This window comes from Lutra lutra, chromosome 9, assembly GCF_902655055.1.
Source record: "Lutra lutra chromosome 9, mLutLut1.2, whole genome shotgun sequence".
Lineage (NCBI taxonomy): Eukaryota > Metazoa > Chordata > Mammalia > Carnivora > Mustelidae > Lutra > Lutra lutra.
The window spans coordinates 74115690-74143629 of NC_062286.1; the positions used below are offsets into that span (position 1 = coordinate 74115690).

At 41.1% G+C, this 27940-nt stretch overlaps 1 protein-coding gene across 2 annotated transcripts in view; it reads right to left on the reverse strand.

The window, feature by feature from the left end:
* Positions 1–12978: 12978 nt before the first annotated feature.
* Positions 12979–27940, reverse strand: part of MSH2 (mutS homolog 2) — an 82335-nt gene continuing 67373 nt past the window's right edge. For both annotated transcript variants that reach the window (XM_047745648.1, XM_047745647.1), the window contains 6 exons: positions 24740–24837; positions 21066–21311; positions 19856–20060; positions 18309–18556; positions 15078–15253; positions 12979–13297 (listed from right to left, as the gene is read on the reverse strand). In XM_047745648.1, the coding sequence (XP_047601604.1) occupies positions 13127–13297; positions 15078–15253; positions 18309–18556; positions 19856–20060; positions 21066–21311; positions 24740–24837 (1144 nt within the window). In that variant the 3' untranslated portion in view covers positions 12979–13126. The remainder of the gene's footprint in view (positions 13298–15077; positions 15254–18308; positions 18557–19855; positions 20061–21065; positions 21312–24739; positions 24838–27940) is intronic.

Genomic DNA, 27940 nt, shown 5'->3' on the forward strand with positions numbered 1-27940 from the left:
ACAAAAGCTGGGTAGCTTTACAGTTTGTCAGAATCTTAGAAGCCCCCCGCCAAAGAGGACAGAGCAATTGTGGCAGCTTGTCGTCGGGGTGGGCCTGCTAACAGAAACCCTTCCCCCCACCCCACGAAACAGCATCTGTGAGGGACAGGCCCACCAGGGCTGGTTGGGATAGACTCTGGAACCAGGATGCTCCTGCACGACAGACAGCCATCATGCGGGCAAGTTACATAAAGGATTTGATCTCCAGAACCAAATCCATAGTCTGGGCTCCCAAACCCTGCTGCCCGCTGACTCCCAGCCCTGTCTCCTTGGATGGTGACATCAGCTTGAGGCCAGGCCCGACAAACGCTGTTCCAGGCAGCCCCCAGCTGGCAGAACTCGGCCTCCGCTCTCCCCTCCTCTGAGGGCTGCCATTCAGGTAACTCTCGCTCTTAGCCTTTACCCTCTTCAGTAGGCACTGAGAAGGGTACAGTTGTTTGCGGCGGGGAAAGGGCTGGGTGACATGGGAGGGGAGAAGGCCACCCCTGGTGGCACACAGCACCTTTTTTTTTTCCCCCAAAGATTTTATTTATTTATTTGACAGAGATCACAAGTAGGCAGAGAGGCAGGCAGAGAGAAGCAGGCTCCTCGCGGAGCAGAGAACCCAATGTGGGGCTCGATCCCAGGACCCCGGGATCATGACCGAGCCAAAGGCAGAGGCTTTAACCCAGTGAGCCATCCAGGCGCCCCACCATTTTTTTTTTTTTTTTTAAGATTTGTATTTATTGATTTGAGAGGGAGAGTGTGTGTGCATGAACAGGAGGGACAGGGGAGAGAACCTGAAGCTGACTCCATGACAGAGCCCGAAGTAGGACTGGAACCCACGACCACAAAATACTGACCTGAAATGAAACCAAGAATCGACACTTAGCTGACTGAGCCCCCAGGCTCCCCCTCCCCAGCACACAGCATTCTAGGACAGGTATGCTGAGGGCACGGCCACACCTCTCCTGACTCCTCTGGAACCAACGAGGGCAGCCAGTCTTCCTGGGCTGATACTTCAGTCACCCAGGCCTTGGGGAGGCCGGATCCTCCCTCACTCCCATAGCACACCCTCATTCATGCCCAAACCGGCTCCACCAATCTGCATCCACAGATTTTTGGGGTCAGTGGGTAAATCACTGGGTTTACGACTGGATAAACCACATCGTAAAAGCCAACTCTCCGTGCCCAGTTGGTGCTGGGTTGACTTTTAGAATGTGGTGGGTTTTCTATTCAGACCAGTCTAGACGAGGGCCCTATTAAGCGAATTCCCTAGCCCTTGGGGCATTAAACACCTTGAAATGAGAAAACAAACCCACCTGACTGCACTGGTGTAGTGATTACCGAAATGGTTATAAAGTGCCAAACATAGTGCATAGCAAGGACATTCAATGAATATCATCTCCCCTTCTCACCTCCCCTCCTGAATCAGCAAGTTCTACTCTTCTCTTCTCGTGCTAACCTGCCTATCAGGGACCATCCATCCAACCAGCTGTCCATCCATCATGTGCTTACATTACATCATTCATTGAGCACCTTCCATGCATACAAACCACTGCAAATTGTCCACAGAAGTAGATATAGGGACATCTAGAAGCAAAAATTAAACACTAAGACCAGACACAAATAACTTGGCAGAAAGTAAAGAGTGTCGTAAAGGAGGTACAAAGTGCTGGGAGATGGAACATTCCCAGGCCTCTCTTCAAGCTCCAATAGAAAGCAATTGCCAGGATTACATACGATTTAATAAAACATTTCTTTCTCTAATGGAGACCACCAGGATAGTGGTTTTTCCCTTCCTTTTATAGAAGGAAGAAGCCTCAAATTCTAATTATCCTAACCTGAGCAATGGCTTTGTCCCGCTTTTCATTTTACTCTTTTCAGCTCTTAGTTGGTCCACTGAGGACAATGTACAGAGACCAGATTCCTTCCAAGACTTTAATTGGACTCTCCATGAGGGATTGTGAAACCAGCAAAATGAGCTAACTGAGAAAATGATGGATATGTTGAAGACAGCTGCCTGGGGCCAGACTGTCCCTGGACAGCGGCACTCAGGTGAGCAGGTGAAAGGAGGCTCAGTGGCCTCAGCACGAACCTCCACCTCTTACACACCTCTACTCAGCACGTGGGTCTGGCCCATACTTCAGTCAACCAAAGGAGGAATTAGAGAGACAGTATCTTGCTATAAAAGTGTCTGATAAACAGCATGGAGATGCATCTCTCAACATGAAGGAGGAAAATCTGACAAATTTTGTTGCCATGTTGAGAAAGGACTCACCAACATGAGAAAGGAACACTGAAATCTCTGCAGACCACGCAGACCACGATTCACCCCCACAGGAGAAATTTAACTGCGAGATTCCTACGTAGACGTCGTGGAGCTAATGCGGCCCCCGATCCTGCCCCCACCATCCCAGTGAGTTTGGGCAAGGTCCTCCAGTCCTCTGAGTCTCCGTGTCCTGGTCGGTGCATGGTGAGTGCTCTCTCGGTGAGCACTTCGTGGGGGTAGGGATGAGGGAGAGCAGGAGGCATGCAGGGCAGCCGTCCCTCCATCATTCAACTCAGTGACCTAGGGCAAGTGACTTCCCTTTTCCCAGCCTCCATTTTGGTGTCCCCACAGATGGCAGGTCTGTGTGTGGATTAAATGAGATTATGTGTGCAGAACGTATGGTGCAGACTGGGTGCTCCATGGCTTTCGTTCCCTTCTCCTAAACTTCTGCTGTCCATGTTCAGCTCCCCTTGGCCCAGGACAGGGTCTCCCTGAGGCCCCAAGCTACTCCTTGACTAATGCTTAGTAGCTCTTGGCCTCTAGAAAGAGATTTTCCAAAACGCTTCCTCATTTCACTCTAGCCACAAATTCATGCTCCCATTCAGCATTCCTTTACAAGACTTTAGAATCATTTTTCCAGCGCTGGCCTTTGTGAGTTCAGGGATTTTAGCTCTTTGTGCCTCAACACAAAGACATCTTTTTCTTCCAAGAGGCCACTGCTGCTCATACAGGGTCTTTGTGGGAATGAGAAGGAGGTGGCCCTTGGAGCAGACAAAGCCTGGCCCAGGGCACACAGGGGACATGGTGGAGCAGGGCTGGCATACAGCCAACTCGACCACCAGCTGGCGGCCCTCATGAAAGGCTCAGAACACAGCACAGCCCTCCTCCTGTCCTCTCCATTTCCCCCTCTTTTCACCCCTTCTCCTCCCCCTGCCCCACCCACCCAGAGCAGCAGCTGACTCTTTCAGAAGGCTTTGAAGTCACAGACACTGCTCACCCTTCCCCTGCTGTACCTCTTCGAATGTTCACCTCCTGCGAGGCAGTACGTGGACATGCTGTTCTCAGCCCTTTACCCCTTCTTCACTCCTTTGGGTCACGATGCTCCCCATTTCCTCTAGGGAACCTGTCCTCCCCAACGCAGGGGAAGGGGTGAAGCTGGACAGCAGGAGGTAGCCCCAGCAAAGCAGAGGGCAGGAAGTAGCTGGCTGGGGTGCAATGGGAAGATCCAGTTGCTTGTGGTCAAGAGGATTGGCCTCAGCATTCGAAGTGGTGAGAGTGCTCGGTCCTTCAGCTGCCTGGGCTAGTAGGGAGCATCTGGGGCTGGAAAGGCAGAGATCTGGAACCTCTAGGAAAGGAACCAGAGGCGGTAGGGGCTACATGTGGACGGGAAGCAACTCAGCTTCAGGCCAAGGAGGTTGGGACTTGTTTTCTTTGGCCCTTGGGCTGCTAGGGTCCAGGCGGGATATACAAGAGAATGTCTTAAAGCTAATCAGAAGCTAAGCCCCCAGAGCTCCCAGGGGGCGGTGTAGGAGCCGGTCTCTGAGCTACTACCTGGGACCTCTCTGGCTGACCACAGTCCCTCACAGGAGTCACCATGGGACTAGCTCCAGGGGGCCATGTGCTGCCTCTGTAAGGCTCACCAGTGCTCCCAGCCCCGAGGATGGAACTGCTCACTAGCCCGAGACTCAGAGGGCTGGCTGCCTTCGAAACCACAAGGCCAGCAGAGGACAAACAGGAGACCACTTTATGTAAGAAGTAACCAAGAGACAGGCATGGATTAATTTCAAGCAGTCTGAAGGATAATATCATTAAACAAGCCACAAATACCTGAAAAAAGCCAGAAGAAAGCAGAAATGGCCTCAAAAAACCAAAAACAAAACGAAGAAACCCCTATGAGGTGACCCCGGGCCTCTGTCAGCGAGATTCTGGGAAGGCAGGAATTCGGCCATTGACTGTGTAATTGTCTGTGTAAGTCCCGAACTGGCCATTCTTCCCCTGGAATGTGTTCTCCAGTGAGGTGTCCTTGAAGCACGATTCCTTCCCCGAGGGGAGGACGGTATTTACAGCGCTGCCCTTTAGAAATATGACACAACTCCTAGAAAAAAGAAACTGTTCTTTCTTCCAGCTCATTTATTTTCTGGCTCCTCAGTTCTCAACACTAAGGGGAAAAAAAAAAAAAGAAACAAAAATGGTCGGAAGTGGGGGAGAGAAAAGGATCCTCTTAATAAGTATTACAGTCTTTGGAAGTCTATAAACAAGGTACAAGAACAATAATTACCATTTAGACCTGGTGCTCAAAAAATCACTTCAGGTCCATTATTTCCAGCTAAGCTAATCAATCCCAAGAGGAGGGGAGGAGAGGAACAATTTCTGAATACATAAGAATTTATTATCCATTTCTGTTTTAATGATGCTGTGTGATGAGGCTTTGCCTTGAAATCAGTGTCCGACTGAGCTCTGTGGTCTGAAGAGGTGCCCGAGTGTTGGGAGGCCCACCCACCATCCAGACAGCTCTGCCACCAACCAGCCATGAGACTCAAGGACCATCTCCACAGCTCTGCATTTTGGCTTCAACACTCTCCCAGTCTGTTCTGTGGAAGGTCATTTTGTTCTAGCCATGCCCACATCCGAGGGCTTCACACCCTTCATGACAGCCCAGAGGGAGAGGTATACATGGGGCATCCTGGAGTCCATGCTCAAAGGGGCTGATATGCTGGGTTCCCCCAGAGCTTACACTCTCCACACAGGTATGTCCTGAAAACCTACTATGCCTACTATGCTCAGGACTGTGGGCAAAACTGACAAGTTCCTGAATTTGGAGCTTAGTTGGATTCAGTGGAAACAGGATTACAGAACAGAGTAGAATCTGAAGAAGTTATTACACAGGAAGGAGAACAGAAACCAAAGGACACTTTGAGAGGAAATAAATATTAAAGAAAAGGAGGGGCAGTTTCGAAGATGGTGCAAGAAGAGGAAATAGCATTATCCCAAAGCATTTACCAAGCACCAAATTAAAAATCCCCTGCCATTCCTAAAACACACTTTTGAAAACGAGTTTTGCTCAAGTGCCCCAATGAGGAAGGGCAAACAGCTAAAGACGGTGTTCCCCACCTCCCTCAGCACAGGCACGTGACTTGATTCTGGCCAAGAAGATGCAAGTGGAAGCAATGTGTACCACTTCTCCATTTCCTTTAAGTTAGCAAGAACATCCTCCTAAGCACCTCCTTCCTGCTGTTTGAAGTGTGGGTGCATTGGCTGGAGCCCTGGTGGTCATATTGCGCCATGAGGGCCTTGAGAAGAGATGTCACACACAGTACAGAAACAAGCTCAAAGAATCCAGGGTCCCTGATGTTCATGGAACCATAGTACAGTACTGAGATTTTCTACCTCCAGATTTCTTTTACATGAAAGAAAAAGAGGGTTTTCAGAAATGAAATTGTATTATGATATTCATAATGAAAACGGCAGTCCCCCCTCTCAGTGCTGTCCTGCTCACTGTCCAGAGGGGGCTGCTTTCAGGTCTTAGAATCCTCTGGCATTTGTCTCCAGGCTTTTTGTAACATGCTCATACTGCTATTTCTTTATTTTGCAATTTGAGACATTACCTTACAGAAAGAATGTCAGATTTCCTCTCTTACACCCTTCCTTATCCCAAATATATGTATTTTTAAAAATTATTTTTCTTAAATTACTTGTTGGTGTTTAAATTATTATGATTAACTTAATAAAATAAAACAGAGCGGAAATTAGTGAAATGGAAATGGACAAATGATAGGAAAAATCAAGGAAACCAAAAGCTGATTCTTTCAAAAGTTAAATAAAATTGACATAATGAGCACTGAGTAATGCATAGAATTGCTGAATCACTCTACTGTACACCTGAAACTAACAGGACACTGTTTGTTAGACTGGAAGTTAAAAACTTAATAAATTAGTATGACTAAATGAGCAAGATTCATAGTTGAAACAGGCAATATATATTTACTTTTTTTTAAAACAAAATTTTGATATTCCCAGAGTTAATAATCCCACCCACCTTTCTTCCCAATCACTTTTTCTTTGTAGCTATTATTCATTGAACCCCAAACTCCTCCACTACACGCAGACCCAGGAGGCTAGCTTTTTAGGGATTCCTGTCCTCCACCTGGTCGCTGTCTGAATTTGCTGAATTTGAAGTTTACTTAAGTCAGAGCGAATTCCGAAGGTCACAGCCTGCTCTATGTCCTCACCCTCACTCTCCCCAAAACCTGGACTTAAACTCATGGAGATTGGAAGTGCTGCTTTGATCCAACCACCTAGCCTTTCCTTTGTCAGGTAACCAGAGGTCCTTCCCCATTCTACATCCTTGGAATTCACTGGGTCTTTTTTTCTCCATGTCCCATTCTAGGGAAGGAACCACCAAAAGAGTTTCAGGGAAAAGCATTATCAATGAGTATTTCTACACCTCGACATACTTGGGTGCTAAGATCGCAGCTGATAATAGAAAATAAAGCAGCCAAGTGTGCTGTTCCTGATGAGAGAATTACCTGCTGGATCAGAAGCCTGGTACTTGAAGAGGGAGCAAGGAGGACGGGACCCCATGGGGGTAGCAACTGGGGTACCGGCGTAGACTACAACAGAGGCTTGAGCCCCTTTTCAGCAAGTGTGCAACATCCATTTCATATAATCGGAAACTATTAGACCACTCCAATGGACACACACTGGCGGTCCTTGGACAAAATTAAAAGCAAAGACATATTCTCTTGGTCAGCAGCATGTCTAAACTTTTGAATGCCTTTAGGTTGGCATTAGCCTTCACCCCACTACCCTCTGTACCCCGTACCTGCCTGGCCCTGGGGGTGTGGCATTGGAGAACTCTAATAATCCAGTCCCTTTAAATTACAGAAGATGCGGGGAGAGCTATGTGAGGAGGGCCAGCTTCAAGTCACGCTGCTAAGCAGCGAAGCAAGGACGAAGCAACTGCAACAGCCGCCCGGATATGCCACTTGGCCGCTCACTCAGCCGCGTGTCCTGGCCTGTGCAGGCTGAGTCATCAGTTTACTCACTAGGAACGGATTAAGAGCAGACTGGCTGAGTGTCGCTCGGGCTATTCCCCAGAGGCTGGATCAAACATTCCCAGCTCAAGAAAGGACACCTATAACCTGCAAGTCAAGTGATCAGAACGTCTGAGTGCACCGGCTTCAGTGTCCTGCTAGCAAGGCCACTGACTTCTTATTTTATTCCCCCATTTTGCAGGCTTCTGGCCAACCCTCTCATTTCCGCCTAATCTTTTGTCCAGAGTACAGTGCAATCACTTGATTAGATGGCAGCATTTGGTGATGGGTAAGCATCTGAAAGAATGTAGGAGCTTCTTAGCTGCCCAGTGTCCCCAGGCTAATAAGCCCTAGATGGCGGCCGACGGGCAGCCGGGCCTTCGCAGATGGACCCCTCTTGCTGTGTCCCCAGCTGCCACGAGAAGCCTTCCACAGGAGTGCTGGCTTCCACCCCAGATTTAGAAATGCCTCACATCTGCAGCACACCTCCCTCGATTTTCCTTAACTCCTGTTCCTTTGCCTACACCACTCGTTTTGACACTAAATAATATTTAGAAAGATTAAATTTATCACCAGTGTGCCTTTCAGATCCCTAACTATATTTTAAGTATCTAAATGGAAAGGGAAAAAAAAGCACAGATTTTGGAACACGCTCCTGCGGTGCAAATCCTCGCTCTGCCACTTCCTGGCTGTGTGACCCGGCCGAGTCCCTGAACCTCCGAAGCCAGGTGTCCTTGTCTGTGGAGCACAGACGGAAGTGCCTACCTCTATGAGCTTTTGGTGGAACCAGCACAGGACCCTGTCCTTTCAGATACCCACCAAGTATTTAATGTTGCCAAATTCTTCTTCCAGGTTAAAATACTCAGGATTCATTGTGGAAAGTCATTTTCATGATGTGGCTGAGCCACACAATGTTTAATAATAAAATATCACATTAAAATTGGTACTGAATAGGAAGTCCTGATCATTATGTGAAGAAAATAAAAATACATCTTGCTGGATGGACAACGCATACTGAAATTTCAGATTGGTGGCTGACTGAAAATAGTTACACTGTCCTAGATTTAACTACGCTTAATTTGGCTTTAAGCTATTTCCATTCAAGATTATTTGTAAAATTAAACTGACTGCTAGTTATAAGTGTCACCAAGATTCTAGGAAATAAACACAATAGTAATAGTGGGATGATATAGGTTGACTGCTATGGTTAAATGTACTGGTTGGTTCTGAACACCAAGGGATTCATAGCTATTGTTCTTTTGTTAGAGCTAATGAATTGTCCACTGACAGAATTTTCCTTTCCTCCTCAATTTAACTGTTTAAGGGAGTTTATAATTTCTTTTTACCTCTTTGAAGTGAATCGAAGGCAACAGCAGTGTGGTCTTCTGTTCACCAAGTCTAGAAATAAGATCAGGATGGTCCAGTGACAGCAGCCCAACATCCCATATTGTTCGAGCCATTGCTGAACTTCCCACAGAGCTGGATGAAAGATGTGTGTGGGCACTTCTGTTGGACAAACCACAAGCCAAAGCAAAAATATGCTAACATACATTGAATTTGGACCATGTTCTGAATGTTGTCTGACACCATGAAACATTGCTTCCAGGGAAGTGGGGAAGCTGCTGTGTCAAAGGCAAGGCGAGGTCTCCCCATTTCCCTAAGCAGAGGGAGGAAGGCATTGCTACCAGCGATGAGATGTTTCCTACAAGGGACTACTTTCTCTGTGACGGTGAGCACGGCCGCACAGCGTCCACCGACAGCTGAAGGACACATGGATAAATCCGATGCAGAATTAAGAGAAAGCTGCAGCTCTATCAAGGGAAGTAGAGTGGGGAGAATATCAGGCTGAAAACTATTACTTTAATTTAGGCTCCACTTCCAGTTTTAGCCTCAAACTGTGTGCATCACTCTGGGCATTTTCACATTGGCCACACCCAATACCTTCCCCACCCCCCACCTAAAGACACTGCACTGGGGAAGGCAGTGTTAGACTTCCTTACAAAATCCCTTTTACTCATTTGTTCCTCTTCAGAAGCTGATTAACAGTGTTTAATTTATTTCAGACCAGGAACCAGTTTTTCTTCTGACTGTTCGGCGTACCATTTTGATCAACAGAATGTAACTAACAAGCTTAAAGAGCCACTCAATACTGAATCAGCAGCTCATACCATATGCTGTGGGTAAAAACATACTTCCCAAAAAAGCTAAATGCAGAAAGACCAAGGATAGAAGATGCATTTAATACTTAAGAAGTCTAACAGGATGTGCTTAGTATGTGGAACACTGAGATTCTAAGGGGAAAAAGTTATTCTTTAAATATATCTATCCTAAAACATCTTTCTTCTGTTCTGTTACAATTTTTATACTCAAAACAGTATTTTAAGGGAAGAAATAAAATTAATTACAAAAACAACTGCATCTTGGATGGATCCTTAGTGCTAACTTTTAAAAAAATGCAAAAACCATGTATTTTCTCAGAAACGTGGTTATGTGGCCCACAGACTTCATGGTAACAGTATGGTTAAGTTCTAAATCTTGGAAAGTATCTATTTGACTTTACTCTGGTAATATCCAAGTTCATGTCTAAGGGAAGAAAACCCAAACCACATTACAATTAAAATTTTTAAATGCAACCGTCTTTTGCTTTATATCCACCATTCCAAAAGGAAGGAGACTCATTGAAGGCCCAGTTGCTTCATTAGCATATTCATGTAATAAGCCTAGCTTAGGTCTGAAATATCTTGAAGGGCTCCATTATGTGTTTTTCATTTTCAAAAACATCTTACAACTAAACACTAAATCTCTCTGAGAGAAATGAAAGCCGCCTGATTCATCAGAGCTTGATAGATTACGTTTTCTTAGCATCAACACCCCCTCCCCGTTTCTTGTAGGGCTAACAACTAAAACTGTGGGCTGATTTCCGTTTTATGCAGGCTTTTGTGTAGCAATCTAAAAACACTCTTCCCCGGCTAAGTAGGGGATGAAATATTTCACTGGAATTTTAAAATTGCTTTTTGAATGATATGACAGTCTTCCACTTGGAAGTGACTAAATGATTTTGTCACCAATAAAAATTTCCACATTTAATTTTTTTCTAAGTTTACATTCTTCCCAAGCTTTTGGTATCCAGAAAAGAAATGATATAGAATTCAGCCTAAACTGTTGATGATGAAAAAGAGCACAATAAATTAAAATATGCATTTTTATTAAAGGGCCCACTGGGTCTTAAATTTTCATTTGCTCTCCTCACAAACATAATGGCAGTTTAACAGTAACTATAAAATAGCACCTGCACAACTACCACCCTGGTTGGAAGACAGAATGCTGTAGCACTCTGGAACCCTCCTTAGGGGCCGCCTCCCCCTCAGCACCCCAGTCTCCAGAGACAACCACTCTGGTGACTTCCATATTCCATGTTCTTTAGTCTCATCCCCTATGAATGCACCACCAAACAGTATTTACCTACTATTCAACTACGAATGAGTGGGGAGAAAACTATTATTCCTCTCTCTCATTCCTTTTGCTTATTGTTGTTAAGATTCCATCCAGGATGTTTTGTATAGCTGTAGTTCATTTCCATAGCTGGGTTGTTTCCAGCTAGGGTCTATCACAAACATTCTTGCATGCTCATCGTAGTACAACACATCCAAGCATTTCTAGAGCACAGACCTAGGAGAAACTGCTTGGTCCTATGCGTGTTTTCACCATACTAGATATTCCACCAGCAGTGTTGTCATGTCACATCCTCACCAACAGTTGGCACTGTCACACTTTAAATGACTGTCCGTCTGGAGGGGAGGGTGAGGTAACCCAGCCTAGTTTTCATTTTCATTTTTCTAAATGGTGATCAAAGACCTTTTCATGTATATGGACCATTTAGATTTCTCTTGGGTAAAGTCCCTAACTTTTTTTGAACCAAGTTTTACGGAGATATAATTCATACAATGCACCCACTTCAAGTGTACAAACTCAATGGCTTCTGGTATACTCAGGTGCAAACCATCACCAGTTTTAGAACATTTTCATTTCAAAAAGAAACTTCAGCTATCATATCCCACCCTATCTACCCATTTTCTGCACACCAGCCATGGGCAACTGCTAAACTACTCTTCTTATATTCCGGACTCTCATATTAACGGAATCATATAATACATAAACTCTTATACCTGGCTTCATCACTCATGTCCATCCACGCTCATCCAAGTTGTAGCATGTAGTAGTCTTTCATTCCTTTTGTGGCAAAATAATATTCAACTGTATAGGTATCCCGCATTTTGTATTCATCCACTGGCCTTGGCCAATTGGGGTGCTTCCACTTTTTGGTTATTATGAATAATCCTGCTATGAATTTTTGTGCGCAAGTTTCTATGTGGATAAATCTCTCTTGGATATATACCTAAGGGATGGAAATGCTGAGTCATATGGTAACTCTGAGAAAATGCCAGGCTATTTTCCAAAGTGACTATACCAACGACATTTCTCAGTGTATGCGCACTTAAATTCCTCCACATCCTCATCAGTACTTGTTATCCAACTTTTGATTTTAGGTGTTCTAATGGGTGTGAAGTGGTAGCTCACTGTGGTTTTCATTTGCACCTCCTGATGGTATCCCGTATCCTTTCATGTGCTTACTGGCCATGTGTACATCTTCTTTGGAAAAGGATCTCTTCAGATCCTCTTTTAAATGAATTGTCTTTTTGTTACTGAAATGTATTTACTAAGACTCTTAAAGACGACTTTCTTTGTAACTGTATAGTAGTTCTTTATATATCCTGGTAATAAATCCTTTGATATCTTATGTATTACCAATATATTCTCCCATCACAGATCTAGTCTTTTCACTTTGTGGTGCCTTTTAATGAAAAGAAACACTTAGTTTCAATATAGCTGAGTGGATGGTGCTGTGACCCAGCACATCCTTTCCAAAGCCAAGGCTATCATGAAAATATATTTCCCTGTATTATTTTCTTTAGAACTACAGAACTAAACATTAAAAGCTTTGCAGTTTCGCTTATACATTTAGGTCAAAATTCACTGGAGTTCATTTTTATATATGGAGCAGGGCTCCAATTTCATTTTGTTCTTATCTGGATACCTCATCATCCCATCTCTATTTAATGGAAAGATGGTCCTCCCCACCCATATTCAGCAGGATTGGCCACTCTTAACCATTCCAACTCTTTCCTGTAAAATAAGAGAAGTAGACTAAATCATCATTCCCAATCTGAAAGGTTTTATTAGAATGCAGAGTTCTAAGTGTCCCCACAGAGAGATGTGGGAGAATGGCACACAGGGTGGAGGATCACACACACTCCAGGTTTATAATAAATTCCTTGGCTAATGTGTATCCAGTCAACCTGGCTCCTGCCAATAAACAGACACTGTAGAGACCAATGGAAATTATTTCCATGGTTCCTTCTAGCTTTAGGAAGCTTTAGTTTTGCAAAGTCTTTGGGTGTAACTTGCTTTTTCCATACCATTTTGCAAGAAACATGTATACAAGTTCTATTACAAAGAAATACAACACATTTCAAATTCCACAAACTACATGACTTTATTTATAAAATTCAACACACTGCCTACTGCCCATGTCCATTTAAGTATCCCTTAGCTACAGCTCTCATTCTTCAAAAATAAAGATCCTTGACAATGTACTCAAAGTATTACTAAATATTTTATTAAGTTGATATCCCATGGCTATCAAATTGCCAGCACTATGAAAACAGGGTTAGTATAAAACAATACAAAAGTGTTCTAGACAACAGCTTATCAGTATTCTCTTTACTCCTTTGGTGGGATTTTCTCATGTAGTAACTTTGATTCGTGAAATGATTTCATTTACAAAACTATTATTCTTTGCTATTACCTCAGCTTTCAGCTGTTTTAACTTCATTGTGATGTTTTCTTCCGACATTTCAGTAAAAGGCACTTGCTTCACCTTGGATAAAAACTCCTGAATAATTTTTTCACCTTGCTGAAAGATATATGAATGCTCCATTAGTCTTTAAAATGTCTTTTTTAAAAAGTCAAAATAAATTGTAATGAATTGTTTCATTAAATTTCAACCTATAACACACCACCCAATAGTCAAAGAACATTCTTTAAATTATGTGAACTATCCAATATATAGAAAGCCCTTATTTGACTGTATTTCTCCAAAGCAAGTCATTAAAGGATATTTATAAATACATTTTCAGCTGCTAATGAAAAGGGGCTCAATATTTTAGTAGTCCCCCAATCCCTCACCTTTCATTATTGATATATAAACTTCATCTTCTGGGAAAAAAAGAATTCAAGGTTTATAAATACTATAAGGCATAAACAGTCACTGAAAATTCAGTACTCAAATATGGACAGAATTTTTAAATTACTATTTTACTGGCCAATCACTGGCATTCTAAAGAGCATGGCCATTACCTGCCATGTGACCATGGGGAAATTCCTTAACCCACATTCCTCATTCATAACAAGGGGATGATAGTATTATCAACATCACAGGGCTACTGGGAGAACTGGAGAGTGCTTGGAAGTGCATAGGACAGTGCCTGGCAAAGGGTAAGTACTATGTAAATGTTTATCATCATGTATGAAGCAGAACTAAAAGCCTGCTTTTCATACCGGGAGCTAGTTGCTAGTAAGTACCTTAAAGGTTGACAGGTAGATACCCAAATGGTAAGGTAAAGAAGATATATTTCTCTATTAAATAACAAGTACACTCTTTTTCAAATAAAGACAGAATCTAGATTGAACATCGAGTTATACATCTCCTTTAAAGTTTTTTTCAAAAAACTTCAGAATTTATTTCGTATTTTTTTGTACAACGTAATTAATGTTATCAAAAGTAGATGGTTTTTGCTCTATTTAGAAATTAGGGATTACATAAAAGAGCCTACCTAACCCCAGACCACCAATAGCTGTGGTGCTGATAATAAGAGCACTCTATAGCAACCTCCCTAACTTAAACTAGTAACAAGATATAACACATTCCTCCTGCTTATCTAGGGACAAAAGACAAAACTATACCTTTTAGCTTAAAAATCATACATGATCATCTATAATGATCAAGAATTATCTATCCTTCAAGTAAAAAACTCACTGGTAAAAGCTAAAATCATGACAAGAAGTAAATGCTGCTGGGACCCAGCAGTGAATTAATTTTATTTTCATTATTGCAGAGAATTACCCTCTACCTTAAAAAAAAATATGTTGAGCATAAGCTGTACCTTTCTGTACATCTAAATTTCACTCATCACTCAGAGAAGGCCTAACTTAAGATATACTTCTCCCATGAGAAGTGAAACATCCTGCCCAAAAAGAGCTGTCCAGAGTAAACATGTCATATACTGCATGACTCTCCTTGACATGTTCAGTAATATCTTCCCAACCAGATTCTAGACAAATGGAAGGCAGGAACTGTTTCTTTCTTATTCCCTTAACTAAGCAATTAACTGAGTAAATATACCACTAACTGACTTGACCTATTTGTTTATAAAGTAATCAAAAAAGTGCCTGGACACCTGTAACTCCTTTGAATTACTTTAAACCTAGACTAACATTCCTGTCCTCCTACGTTTTAAATGTGGTACTGACTTGCTCTCTTTTGGTCAGAAATCAAAATGATACAGATGAAGTCTTTGCCATGCAAAGAGATCAAAGTGAAAGGCAACAATGAATGATCAAGTAAGTATTAGCATCATACGGGACCTGATGGATCTAACACAGGGTTAAATAATTACAAACACAATATGACAAACCTCTCTTTCCAGATAGCACCTCTTTGCAGTTGGTTCCATATCATCGTATCCTTGTGATTCTCCAATATTCTGAAACTCCTCTAGTTCCAGAGCTTTCTGTCTAGCACACTCTATTACATGCCTAGGGAAATTTGCAAGCTCTGCAACGTGAATCCCAAAACTTTGATCACAGACACCTACAAGAAATTTGGGGGTTGTGAGGAGCAGGCAGAAAGAGAAAACAACTGATGTAAATAGAACTTATCCATCTCACTTTGTCACTTGGAAACTTAATTTGTATTTCAAATACATTAGCCAAATGTTTCAGAGTAACTTAGATGAAGGAATTTTAATTAAGCCCTTAGTGGAAAGTAATGCACACAGTGTTTTATCTTATCCTTGACAAATGCAGTGGGAAAAATAAAAATATCCCCAAAAAAAGCTTGATAGTGATTCCTCAGAGGTCTGGACAAATATCAGAATCTGAAGAAAAATTAACTCAATTATCCCTCTGACGTTTTCCCATTTCATAAGGGAGGAATTAAATAAAGTATGAAGAAAAAAACAAGATAAATGTGTGTCACTATAAAGAGCATTTAACTCAAAATATACGGCTTATTACTGAACGGTCCATTCTCTAGATCTGCTTATATCATTTTCTAGATAGACTTCAGGAAACTGGCTTGCTAAATAAATTTACAATACTGGTCTTAGAAAAGTTACTTACCATTCTTACATAACCTTTTTTTTTTTTTTTAAATATTTTATTTATGACAGAAAGAGCAAGAAGAGACACAGCACAGAGAAACTGGAGAGGGGGAAGCAGGCTCCCCGCTGAGCAGGGAGCCCAATATGGGGCTCAATCCCAGGACCCTGGGATCATGACCTGAGCTGAAGGCAGATGCTTTACAACTGAGCCACCCAGGCACCCCCCATTCTTACATAATCTTATTCTGATTCTGAACTATTGCAAACACATGACAATGTAATTTTGGACCCAAATTATTAGTAAATTTTATAGACTAGGTAGCTTATCTTCATCCCTGTTTGCAGAAAATAAACGGAATTATAACATTCCTTCCAGATGTTTAATACAAGTGATGCTCACAGAGTTATCATGGAGCTTCCACTTTTGCCTCAACTATGTATCAACTGTAAAAATTTTTTTGGCCTAGTTATATAGCTCATGCATTCTGGGGCTGGATACTCCATACAACTAAGAGAAACAAACAAAAACAAAACAGAAGCAAACGTCTGATAAACACCCATAGTGATGCATAGACATATCACTATCTTCTCCTCAGGTTATCTGGTCTTTCAAAACTCTGAACCCAGGGGAGCCTGGCCGGCTCAGCGGGTGAAGAGTCTGACTTTGGCTCAAGTCATGATCCCAGGGTCCTGGATCGAGCCCCTCATTGGGCTCCCTGCTCATTGAGGAGTCTGCTTCTCCCTCTCCCTGCTGCTTGTGCTCTCTCTCACTCCCTCTGTGTCAAATTAAAAATAAAATTTTGAACCCACTTCTTAGGGCACCTCGGTGGCTCAGTTGGTTAAGCATCCAACCCTTGGTTTCGGCTCAGGTCATGATGGAGCAGTGGAGCCATGAGATGGAGCCTCACAGCATGCTTCAGGCTCAGGGGAGAGTCTGCCTGAAGATTCTCTCCCTCTGCCCCTCCCCACCCTCTTGCATGCTCATGCTCGGTCTCTCTAATAAATAAATCAAATTCTGAACCCATTTATCATACAAAACACAAAACAAAAAGCAAAACTTCAACTTCATGCTAAATGCCAGGTCCAACTAAAAGTATCTGTATCTTATTTTATTTTTTATTATTTTATTTATTTGACAGAGAGAGAATAGGAAAGCTCAAGCAGGGTGAGCGGCCCTAAAAGTATCTATATTTTATTTTTTTTATTTTTTAAAGATTTTATTTATTTATTTGACAGAGAGAGATCACAAGCAGGCAGAGAGGCAGGCAGAGAGAGAGGAGGAAGCAGGCTCCCTGCTGAGCAGAGAGCCCGATGCGGGGCTCGATCCCAGGACCCCGAGATCATGACCTGAGCCGAAGGCAGCGGCTTAACCCACTGAGCCACCCAGGCGCCCCAAGTATCTATATTTTAAATCAACAATAATGTAAACAGAGTAAGTCAAAAGGATTCCCATTGAAGCATAAGAGCAAAGGATCAAAGAACCAAAAATATTTCTGTACTTACATCAACCAACTGATGCAATAAAATGTGTTCTTGGAAAATCAGATAGCGATCTGAAAAAGCTATTCCAATGACTGGTGAAATGCTTAGGCAGCAAAAACTTGACAGCACATTAGTCTCATCAACTTGGTAAATCTCATTAGCTGCCAGACCCACAAAATGACACTTTTTGGAAAGGAAAGAATGCCAACAAGTCATTCTCTATGTGAGAACTACTAACAATTTCAGGATCTATGGAAACCCTATCTTTAAATGAACCTGTTTGTGGGGCGACTGGGCAGCTCAGTGGGTTAAAGCCTCTGCCTTCGGCTCAGGTCATGATCTCAGGGTTTGGGACTGAGCCCAGCATCGGGTTCTCACTCAGCTGGGAGCCTGCTGTCCCATCTTTGCCTGCTGCTCTGCCTACTTGGGATCTCTCTCCCTGTCAAATAAATACATAAAACCTTTAAAAAAAATAAATAAATGAACCTGTTTGTGTAATACACCATTAAAATTCCAATGAAGTAATTATAATAAATGGTTTCTTAAACAGTAACAATGCCCTAGAACTTCAAAGCTTATTATTGTTACTATCTACTTTGACAAGGAATCGGGCTGCCATGGAGGTACAAAACCTTCTGTGGTAATGTTGAAGAGTATGGGTTATTCTTTCTATAACTGTCGTCCTACTGTGAGACACAGAAATATAATGCACCTTGTCCTTGTACCCAGATTATGAATAAAGGACGCCTGGGAGTGGGTTAAGCCCCTGCCTTTGGCTCAGGTCATGATCTCAGGGTCCTGGGATCGAGGCCCGCATTGGGCTCTCTGCTCAGCGGGGAGCCTGCCCCCCCCACCCCACCGTCTGCCTTTCTGCCTACTTGTGATCTGTCAAATGAGTAAAATCAATCTTAGAAAAAACTTTTTTTAATTAAAAAAAAAAGTAAATGTGTTCTGACAAACATGAATAATTCACTCAGAATAAGGCAATGATTCATGATGTCATGGGTGGAAGTTTCCCACTGCCACACCTGAATTTACAGTATACCAGTGGTATACACTCACCTTTCTTCACCTGATAAAGCATAGTTAAGGTTTCTTCAGTAGTTAGTGCTGTGACATGTAGATTATTAACAGTTGGTATGTGATTGGCCAAGGCAGTAAGTTCATGAAAATGTGTTGCAAACATGCAAAAAGCACCAATCTTTGTCGCAATGTACTCTGATATAGCCCACGCTAATCCAAATCCATCATATGTAGAGGTTCCTCTTCCCAATTCATCTATGATTATTAAAGAATCTTTGGTTGCAGACCTGAAACACAATTACATGAAAATCGCCCGTGATATGTGACAATGAAAAAAAAAAAAAAAAAAAACGAAATTAAGACAATACAATGGGAAAGATGTGCCACAAAACCCAGATTATCTTCATATATAAAAAATCAATAGTCAATTAAAAGAAGAAAATGGGCATGGTCATAAACAAGTGATGGAGAAGTATTTTTTGTAAAAATTACCAAATTCACAAATAGTAATCAAAGAATTTTGAGTCATCTATCATTCACTTATTGCCAATCAAACCAGCCCAGACTTTACGAATACTGCATGAAGATGGGTCAAGGGTGTCATGTTATGGACGTGCAGCTGGTGGTCATGTAAACTAGCATGCTGGCTGCAGCCCTACCAATCAGATATTAGCATTCTTCCTTTTCTCTTCTTTAAGCAAATGTAAGGAGGGGAATTTTTTTTTTCAATTAGAGAATGCAATAGTATTTTCTTTTTTTTTAAAGTGGCTCCACACCCAGCATGGAGCCTAGCAGGGGGCTTGAACTCATGACTGTGAAGTCAAGACATGAGCTGAGATCAAGAGTTGCATGTTTATCTAACTGAGCCATCCAGGAGCCCCAAGAATTTAACAGTTCTTCATGTGCATATCATTCATTTATTTTCCTGTGAATTTCCACTGACATCTTTTGCTTATTTAAGTTATGAATATTAGCTTGCTGACCAATTACTATACTGACTCTTTGTACTGTTTCTGTAATTCCCCACAAACAAGTAATGAGCAGTAATTTACTAGGGATATATGATGTGCTTTAGAAGACACCAATAAATGGAAGGCATAGCTTCTCTGCCTTTAAAGAAGCGCCTTAAAAATAAAATAAGGAAAAGAGATTTCAGTAACCTCTAAAATAAAAAAACAAATATATTATAGGCATGTGAAAGAGTTCAAAGAAATACCCATGACCTGAGGCTTAATTGACAAGGGAAGTCATCAGAGAAGTAGAATTTCTGTCATTAAGGCCTTTAGAGATTGGAAAGGACATGGGTAAACATTCCAGATATTGTGAACAGTTTAAGCAAGAGCATGGTAGTGGTGGGGGTTATAAGGTGAAAAACTACCAGAAACCTTAAGACAAATTAAAAATCAAAGTTTTTCTCAACTATTATGAATTACCCTTTTAGGACAATATGAAGTGTATAAAGTTCATAAGAAAACTATTAAACTGGATCTGGAACTATTAAACTGTTTTATAGATGAATCTGCAAATGTACTTCACAGGACAGGGACATTCATTTCCATTTTGAGGAGACTGGGAAAATCACTCACCTGAGAATAGAAGCAGTTTCTAGCATTTCAGCCATGAATGTGGAGACTCCTTTCAACTGACTGTCGCCAGCCCCTACGCGGGCCAGGATGCAGTCCACAATGGACACTTCCGCTGACTCACACGGCACAAAACACCCAATCTGGGCCATGAGAACTACCACCCCAGTTTGGCGAATATAAGTGGATTTACCTCCCATATTGGGGCCTTTAAAATAAATTACATCAAAAAGCAAGATTATTAATTTATTTCTGCCACTAATCGCACATTTGTGACTAATCACCTGGTTGCATGGATATGGCATAGAAGCAGCAGAACCATCAACTGCCAGAGTAATGCTCTTTTTCCTTCACACAAACTTACACTGCACTCTTCATTGAGAGGACTATGAAAAATTTACCTTACCTGTAATTTGCCTAAAAGAACTACAGATTTTTCCCACAGCTCATACAGTTGCCAGCACGGTAATTTTATGTCATCCAGAAAAACAGTACACACATAACTGATTAACTAAACACTGTAATTCATTAATAAATGAGGCTATTAGTGAATGAGTTACTATGGTCTAATCCTTCAAATCACTTAAACTCCATACTAAAGCCCTAAGACACAACCTTACTTAACGCTGTTATGAACAACTTGAAAATCCATTTGGGGAACTAGAATATTATCACAGTTTCCCAAATACATTTGCCCAAAGAGTACCCCCTCCACTTTTGTTTTCTAGAATCTGGTTAACATCTAAAACTACTTCAGCTTGAGACATGCTGCATTAGTCTATGAGCAAACTTTTTTCAAATTTCACAGAAATACAGTCCCATGTCTTTAAAAGAATTGCTACCCTAAGCTGAGGTCATTCCAGCAATCAGTTTTGCTTCACCTTCAATGACCTCACTATTGAAAGGTCTGGCTCAAAGGCAGGCTTTGAGGTTGACGGGATGTTCATTTTTAAATGCACGAAACCTTTGAAACAGAAGTTTCATATAAAGATGACATTTGCTCCTTAAGGCTTCCCCCTCCTTCCAAATCTTCCCTCTAACCCAAAAGTGAACATATCACTAACTAGGATGAATAACATGTTCTTTTTCTAACATCAAGAACTAGGATTTTATCAGTTTTAAATAATTCCACTCCAACATAAAAAGATGGAATCATTACCCCCCCAAAAAGCCCATAAATTAGTTTTTTTTGTTTTTTTGTTTTTTTTTTTACCAGTAATGATGTGGAACATCTGTTTATCTTTTTCAAAATGAACATCATTAGGAATAAATGCAACTTCATCTTGAACTTCAACACAAGCATGTCTGGACGCTTTCAGTGTAATTCTTCCTTGTCCTTTCTCCAAAATGACTGGACGTACATAGGGAACAGGTGCTCCATTTGACACATGAGCAAAGCTGACAACAGCATCTAGCTGAGCTAACACATCATTGAGTGTCTGCATTGGTTCTACGTATCCTGTATAAAAACAGAAAATGTGCCAAGGAATACTGAAGAAAGAAAATACATATAAGCAGTTATAGAAATAAATTTAACTTCCCTATTTGGGAATTAAAAATCCATTTTCTAATTTATTACTTTTCAAAAAATTAACAGAAGTTTGCCATAACCAAACTTGAAAGGAACATCTAAAGCCTTACCACAAGGTTAAAATGTATTACTACATCTTCCTCTACTATGAATAGATTTCAAAAATAGAAAGAGTATGATGTCCTCTCTTACCAGAATTCATTAAAACAGAAAACACACAGCTGCTTATCAGAAGATACATGCAAACACCAGGTTGTAATAAAATAATGTCACTGTCAAGGCCTGTGCCTGGATAAACCTGACCATACGATTTGTTTACTTGAGCTTTTTTTCCCCAATCAGTACCACATGCAAAATTTAAATGCATAATTGTCACTTAAAATACTTCCAGTGAGATTCTACTCTTCTAGAACATTAAAACTAAAAGCTATTATGTACACTAAAAAGCCCGATATGTGGCAGGCAATTCAGTCCAAATAATAAAAATGATCAAAATTTATAGAATAGATTCTAAAATTTTAATAGCTTGGAGGGTTTAGTGAAACATCCCATATGTTATGTAGAACTATCACACAGGGGTGCCTGGGTGGCTCAGTTGGTTAAGCGACTGCCTTCGGCTCAGGTCATGATCCTGGAGTCCCGGGATCGAGTCCCACATCGAGTCCCAGTCTGCTTCTCCCTCTGACCTTCTCCTCGCTCATGCTCTCTCTCACTGTCTCTCTCTCTCTCAAATAAATAAATAAAATGTTAAAAAAAAAAAAATTGGTAACACCTATAAGAAAAAAAAAGAACTATCACACAGGCATCAATGTGTCAAAAGCTTCGAAGGACATTCATGAGAATACTGCATTATTTAGAAAAAAAAGTTAAGAGTTTAATCAAATGGCAGCAAGTAGTATTCATCTTTGATTCCCCTGCTCCCCATAAAAGTGATAAAATGTTTTACAAATAAAAATTAACTTATGAATGGCTGAATACAAGTAATTCTCTTACTGTTTCACCACTTCCAATTTATGCCTGTTTTATCTAACAAGTATTCTTTTAAAAAGAAAAAAAAAAGGAAAAGAATGGTTCACACCACCCTTTCATGTAGGAACAAGAATCTGCAAGAATTACTTAAACACTGGGGCGCCTGGGTGGCTCAGTGGGTTAAAGCCTCTGCCTTCAGCTCAGGTCATGATCCCAGAGTCCTGGGATCGAGCCCCATGTCCGGTTCTCTGCTCAGCCGGGAGCCTGCTTCCTCCTCTCTCTCTGTCTGCCTCTCTGCCTACTTGTGATCTCTATCTGTCAAATGAACAAATAAAATCTAAAAAAAAAAAAAAAAAAAAAGAATTACTTAAACATTAACGGAGTACTTACTGTAACTACTTTAAAAAAGGAAAACTGAAACCTCTTAAGGTATTTCATACTACCTGGCTCTTAAAAGCATCACCTATTCTGATTTAATAGCAAGATAAAGAACCACAGAAATGACCCATTATATTTTTAAATACAGATAATGTGTATATTAGACCAAGAAAAGGTTTCATTTAAATTCAAGGTAACTCTAGGGGCACCTGGGTGGCTCAGTCGGTTATGTTATGCTCAGGTCATGATCCTGGGGTCCTGGGATAGAGCCCCACACTGGGCTCCCTGTTCAGTGGGGAGTCTGCTCCCTCTTTCTCTGCCCCTCTCCCCTGCTCGTGCTCTATTATTCTTGCTCCAAATAAACAAATAAAACTAAAACAAATAAATAAATGAATAAATTCAAGGTAACTCTAAATACAAAACACCCTCCATTTAAATGTTTGAAGCTAGCACCTTTTTTAACCTAGAAGGTGCTTGATGAATCTGAGTTGATACTATTTCTTTTGAGGAAGACTCCCAGTTTGAATATATAGTGTTTACAGGGTCCTTAAAAATGCAATCTAGGCATTTTCAACTACAGTTGTTTGATAACACCAAGCAAAAAACAGAATATTTACAAAACTCATTCACCTCAACACCAATACATAAAGTGTATTAAAACCCTTTTGGGGTGCCTGAGTGGCTCAGCTGAGCATCAGTTGAGCGTCTGCCTTTGGCTTGGGTCAAGATCTCAGGGTCCTGGGATGGAGCCCCCCATCAGGCTCCCTGCTCGGTGGGGAGTCTGCTTCTCCCTCTCCCTATCCCACTCACATTCTCACAAATAAATAAAATTAAAAAACAAAACAAAACACCAACCTTTAAGTTTTATGTTTATTTTACTATAAAATTCATAATAGTAAAATAATTAATTCACAGAATTACACAAGCACATAGTTTTTAAATGCATGAATACCTTGGAAATGAGGACATCCTCTTACTTACTCATAATACACACCCCAAGAAATAGGATACCAATATCATGTTATGTCTTATCAAACTTCACCAATTTGTCCTGAGTGTCCCTGATAGCTCTTCCCCACCCCCAACTCCTAGACCTGGATCCATTCAGGACCATCTACTGATCCGCTCGTTGTGCCTCCTTAAGTCTCCTATAATCTAGAACAGATCGTGGCCATTCCATTTTTGCTACCATGACACAGACATTTTTAAAGAGCACAAGCCTTAAAAAGAATGTCCCACAATCTAAATTTATCTCCCTTTCCCTTCTTGTTAACAATCAGGTTAAACATTTTTGTCAAGAATACCACATGGACAATACTGTGCTCTTCCCTCTACATCACATCAAGATGCACATAAAAGTCATTTGTTCTATTACTGATTATGCCAACTTTGATCACTTGGTTGAAGTAGTTCATTGGTGTATTTTTGGAAGGCACAATAAAAGTTATAGTCAATATACATGTGATGACAGGCAAAACCTTCCAGTTTAACACATCAGCCCCACCTTGTGCTAAACATACATTCATTCTGTGTCAAGGGCAACACCACAGTGTTAAGCGATGCAATCTTCTCAAACAGTGTCCTCCAGAAGGAAGTCTGAAAATCTACAAAATGGCATATAGAACTCGAAAAGGCTTGCTTCATGTATCATTTCCTGTTTGTTTTTTTAGCGATATTTATTTCTAAAACTTAGAACATGAGCCCAAAAATAATCTAAAATTATTAGTGCCTTCAGTCCTTGTTACAACTACAATAAATTTTGTGCTTTTATACGGGTCTGTTTCTCAGGGTATTCCCACTCCTTAGCCTGCACTAGCTTATCTTTCTACGTAGGAGTTATTTCCAGTTACTCTTCCCACCACAATACCGCACACATTATTTTATAGGTAGCCTAACATAATAAACAGTGCGTTAACATCTTTTTTTTTTTTAAAAATCACTCTTGAAACATACTGATATCTTTTCTATTACTAAAAACCAGGTTATATTATTGGTTCTGTTAAATTTACCTGAAGAAATATTGACAATTTCTTTAACAATGGCATCCTGGGCTTCCTCATACTCAGTTTTATTTTTGGTATACTCTTCATTGAGAGAAGTCAGTTTACTGCAAGTCAAGATAATCACGTTATTAAAAATATCAAAACATCTACTGAAATAATATGTTCTACATAAAATATATCCAGAGCATATATCCTATAAAGCACCAAAACAATAATTAAAATGAAAATGTGAGTAGAAAATGGGCAACTCATTAGGGGCAGATGTGGATGGAATTCAGTGTATTAACATTTATGCTGTTTGAAAGAGCCTATTGGCACAATTCTTGCTGTAACATTTATGCCCGAGTATTGATCTGACCTTTTCTAAAATATTTAAATGGAATTAAGTCTTCATCCTCATTTCAGATAGAGGCCATCTACCCACCCCCCCTTTTTAAAAGATTTTATTTGTTTGTCAGAAAGACAGAGAGAGAGAACAAGCAGAGGGAACGGCAGGCAGAGGGAGAAGCAGGCTCCCTGCTGAGCAGGGAGTCCAATGCAGGGCAATCCCAGGACCCTGGGATCATGACCCAAGCCAAAGGCAGATGCTTAACCCCACTGAGCCACCCAGGGGTCCCCATCCCCCCTTTCCAAATTTATACACACACCACACAGTTTCTCTCGTTACTGTAGTATATAGCTGCTTTTGATACCGAAGGTTGTCGAAGTAAGAAAATATTTTGAAGACCAAAATCTTACTGAGTAAAGAAAAAATGAAATAAAAATGAGGAAGGGGGCACCTGGGTGGCTCAGTGGGTTGGGCCTCTGCCTTTGGCTTGGGTCATGATCTCAGGTTCCTGGGATCGAGTTGAGGCCCGCATCGGGCTTCTCTGCTCAGTGGGGGAGCTTGCTTCCCCCTCTCTCTCTGCCTGCCTCTCTACCTACTTGTGATCTCTCTCTGTCAAATAAATAAATAAAATCTTTAAAAAAAATGAAGGAAGGACAAGAATAAAGGAAAAATATTCATGGATGCCAAAGGAAGGGAATGAAATAAAAAATAAAAAAGACAAGATGGGGGCACAGAGAAGAGACGCATTCTCTATATGGAGGAAGGCACTGACCAAAGCAACAACTGTAAACTTAATGGATTGGCTGATGGCATAACACATATATTACAGCTCAGGAACAGTGCATGGGCAAGCAGCAGCAGCAGCAGTAGCAAAGACTACTAGCAAACAGGAAAACAGAAGGAATTAAAGGAAGTCAAGCAAGAGGCAAAGACATTGTAAAAATGAGACCACAGTGTGAAGAAAGAGCAAACAAGAGATGAAAGTGGATGGGGAGGGGACCAGACCCTGCAGGTTACAATAAAGACTGCAGGACTTTTCTGGATGACAGACACCAGCCAGTTTTAAAGAAGGAAAATTATATGATCAAAGAATCAGATACACAGCAAGGATTCAATTTGCAGACAAAAATGAATAAATGAATCTTCTTCAACTTTTAGATTAAATGCGGTCATTCAGCTCAATCTCATTTACTTATAACTAACCCATGGTGATTCAAAGATGGTTATAATACCCCAAAAGTTCTGTCTCAGCTAAGCCATTACTGAATATAGTTTGGACCAGGGATATAGTTTGCTAGAAAGACAACTACTACTAAGTTGGGCAATAGGAGATCTAGCTATGAGTATCAAATGTTACTAGTCATCTAATCCTGGGGAATGGGGAGTTTCAGCCTCTTCATCTAAATAACGAGAAATAAACCTATTTATATCAGAATTGTTACGAAAAACAAACCAAACATTGTTTTCATTCCTGGGGTGTCTGAACACCTAGAAATTAAAGACTGCACATAATAAACAAAATACTTGCTGAATAAATGGATAAAAGGGGATCATATACACAAAACTACCAGTAAAGTACTGGGTATATTCAGGATGGGTGGATGTAAGGCCTCCCATAAATTCTAATAGAGTACAGAAGGAAAAAGATTAATGTTCCCACCCCACATCATAGAACATTATTTCAAAATAATTCTTCTTTCACCTATAAATAATTTAAGAAACTTTCTAACATCAGTAAAGGAAAAGAAAAACTTGTAAAATCTTTTTCAACATGAAACAGGATTTTGAAAAAGCAATAATCTAGTAAGTGGCCTCACTAAAGCTGGTAGGCATCTCCCTATCCTAATTTATATATCCAACTGATATACCAGAATTTTTAAAATTGATAAATGGTATCAAAGCCTTCTTAGAAAAAGCAAATGTGAAAATAATTATAAACCAGAGATATGATGGGGAACTAATGTTAATAGATATGGAATGTAATATAAACTAACACAATCTCATATTGACAAAAGAATGGTGAGACAGATATGTGAAAGAACAATCTTTTTAAAAAATTTTTTAAAGGATTTTATTTATATTTGATAGAGAGAGAGTACACACAAGCAGGGGGAGTGGCAGGCAGAGGGAGAAGCAGGCTCCCCGCTGAACAAAGAGCTCGATGCAGGACTTGATCCCAGCACCCTGGGATCATGACCTGAGCCGAATGCAGACACTTAACCAACTGGGCCACCCAGGTGCCCAAGAACAATCTTTCTTTTTAATTTTTTTAAAAATTTATTTGAGAGCCTGAGTGGGGAGGGGAAGAGGAGGAGAGAGAGAGAATATCAAGCAGACTCCCTGCAGAGTGGGAATCGTGACTGGGGGGCTTGATCTCATGACCCTGGGATCATGATCTAAGCCAAAATCAAGAGCCAGATACTCACCCCGAGTCATTCAGGCACCCCGTGAAAGAACAGTTTGTTTTTTTAAGATTTTCCTTATTTGAGAGACAGACAATAAGCAGGAGAAAGCACAAGCTGGAGAAGGGGCAGAGAGAAAGGCAGAAGCAGACTCCCTGCTGAGCAGAGAGCCTGACTCAATCCCAGGATACCGTGATCATGAAATGAATGGAAGGCAGCTGCTTAATCAATTGAGCCACCCACGTGCCCCATGAAAGAACAATCTTAAAAACAGACTGAAAGGGGGCACCTGGATGGCTCAGTCTGTTAAGCATCTGCCTTCAGGTCAGGTCATGATCCCAGGATCCTGGGATCAAGGTCCCATGTCAGGCTCCCTGCTTGGTGGGGAGCCTGCTTCTTCCTTTCTACACTCACCCCACTGTTTGTGCTCTCAAATGAATAAAATCTATAAAGATAAAACAAACAAACAAACAAATA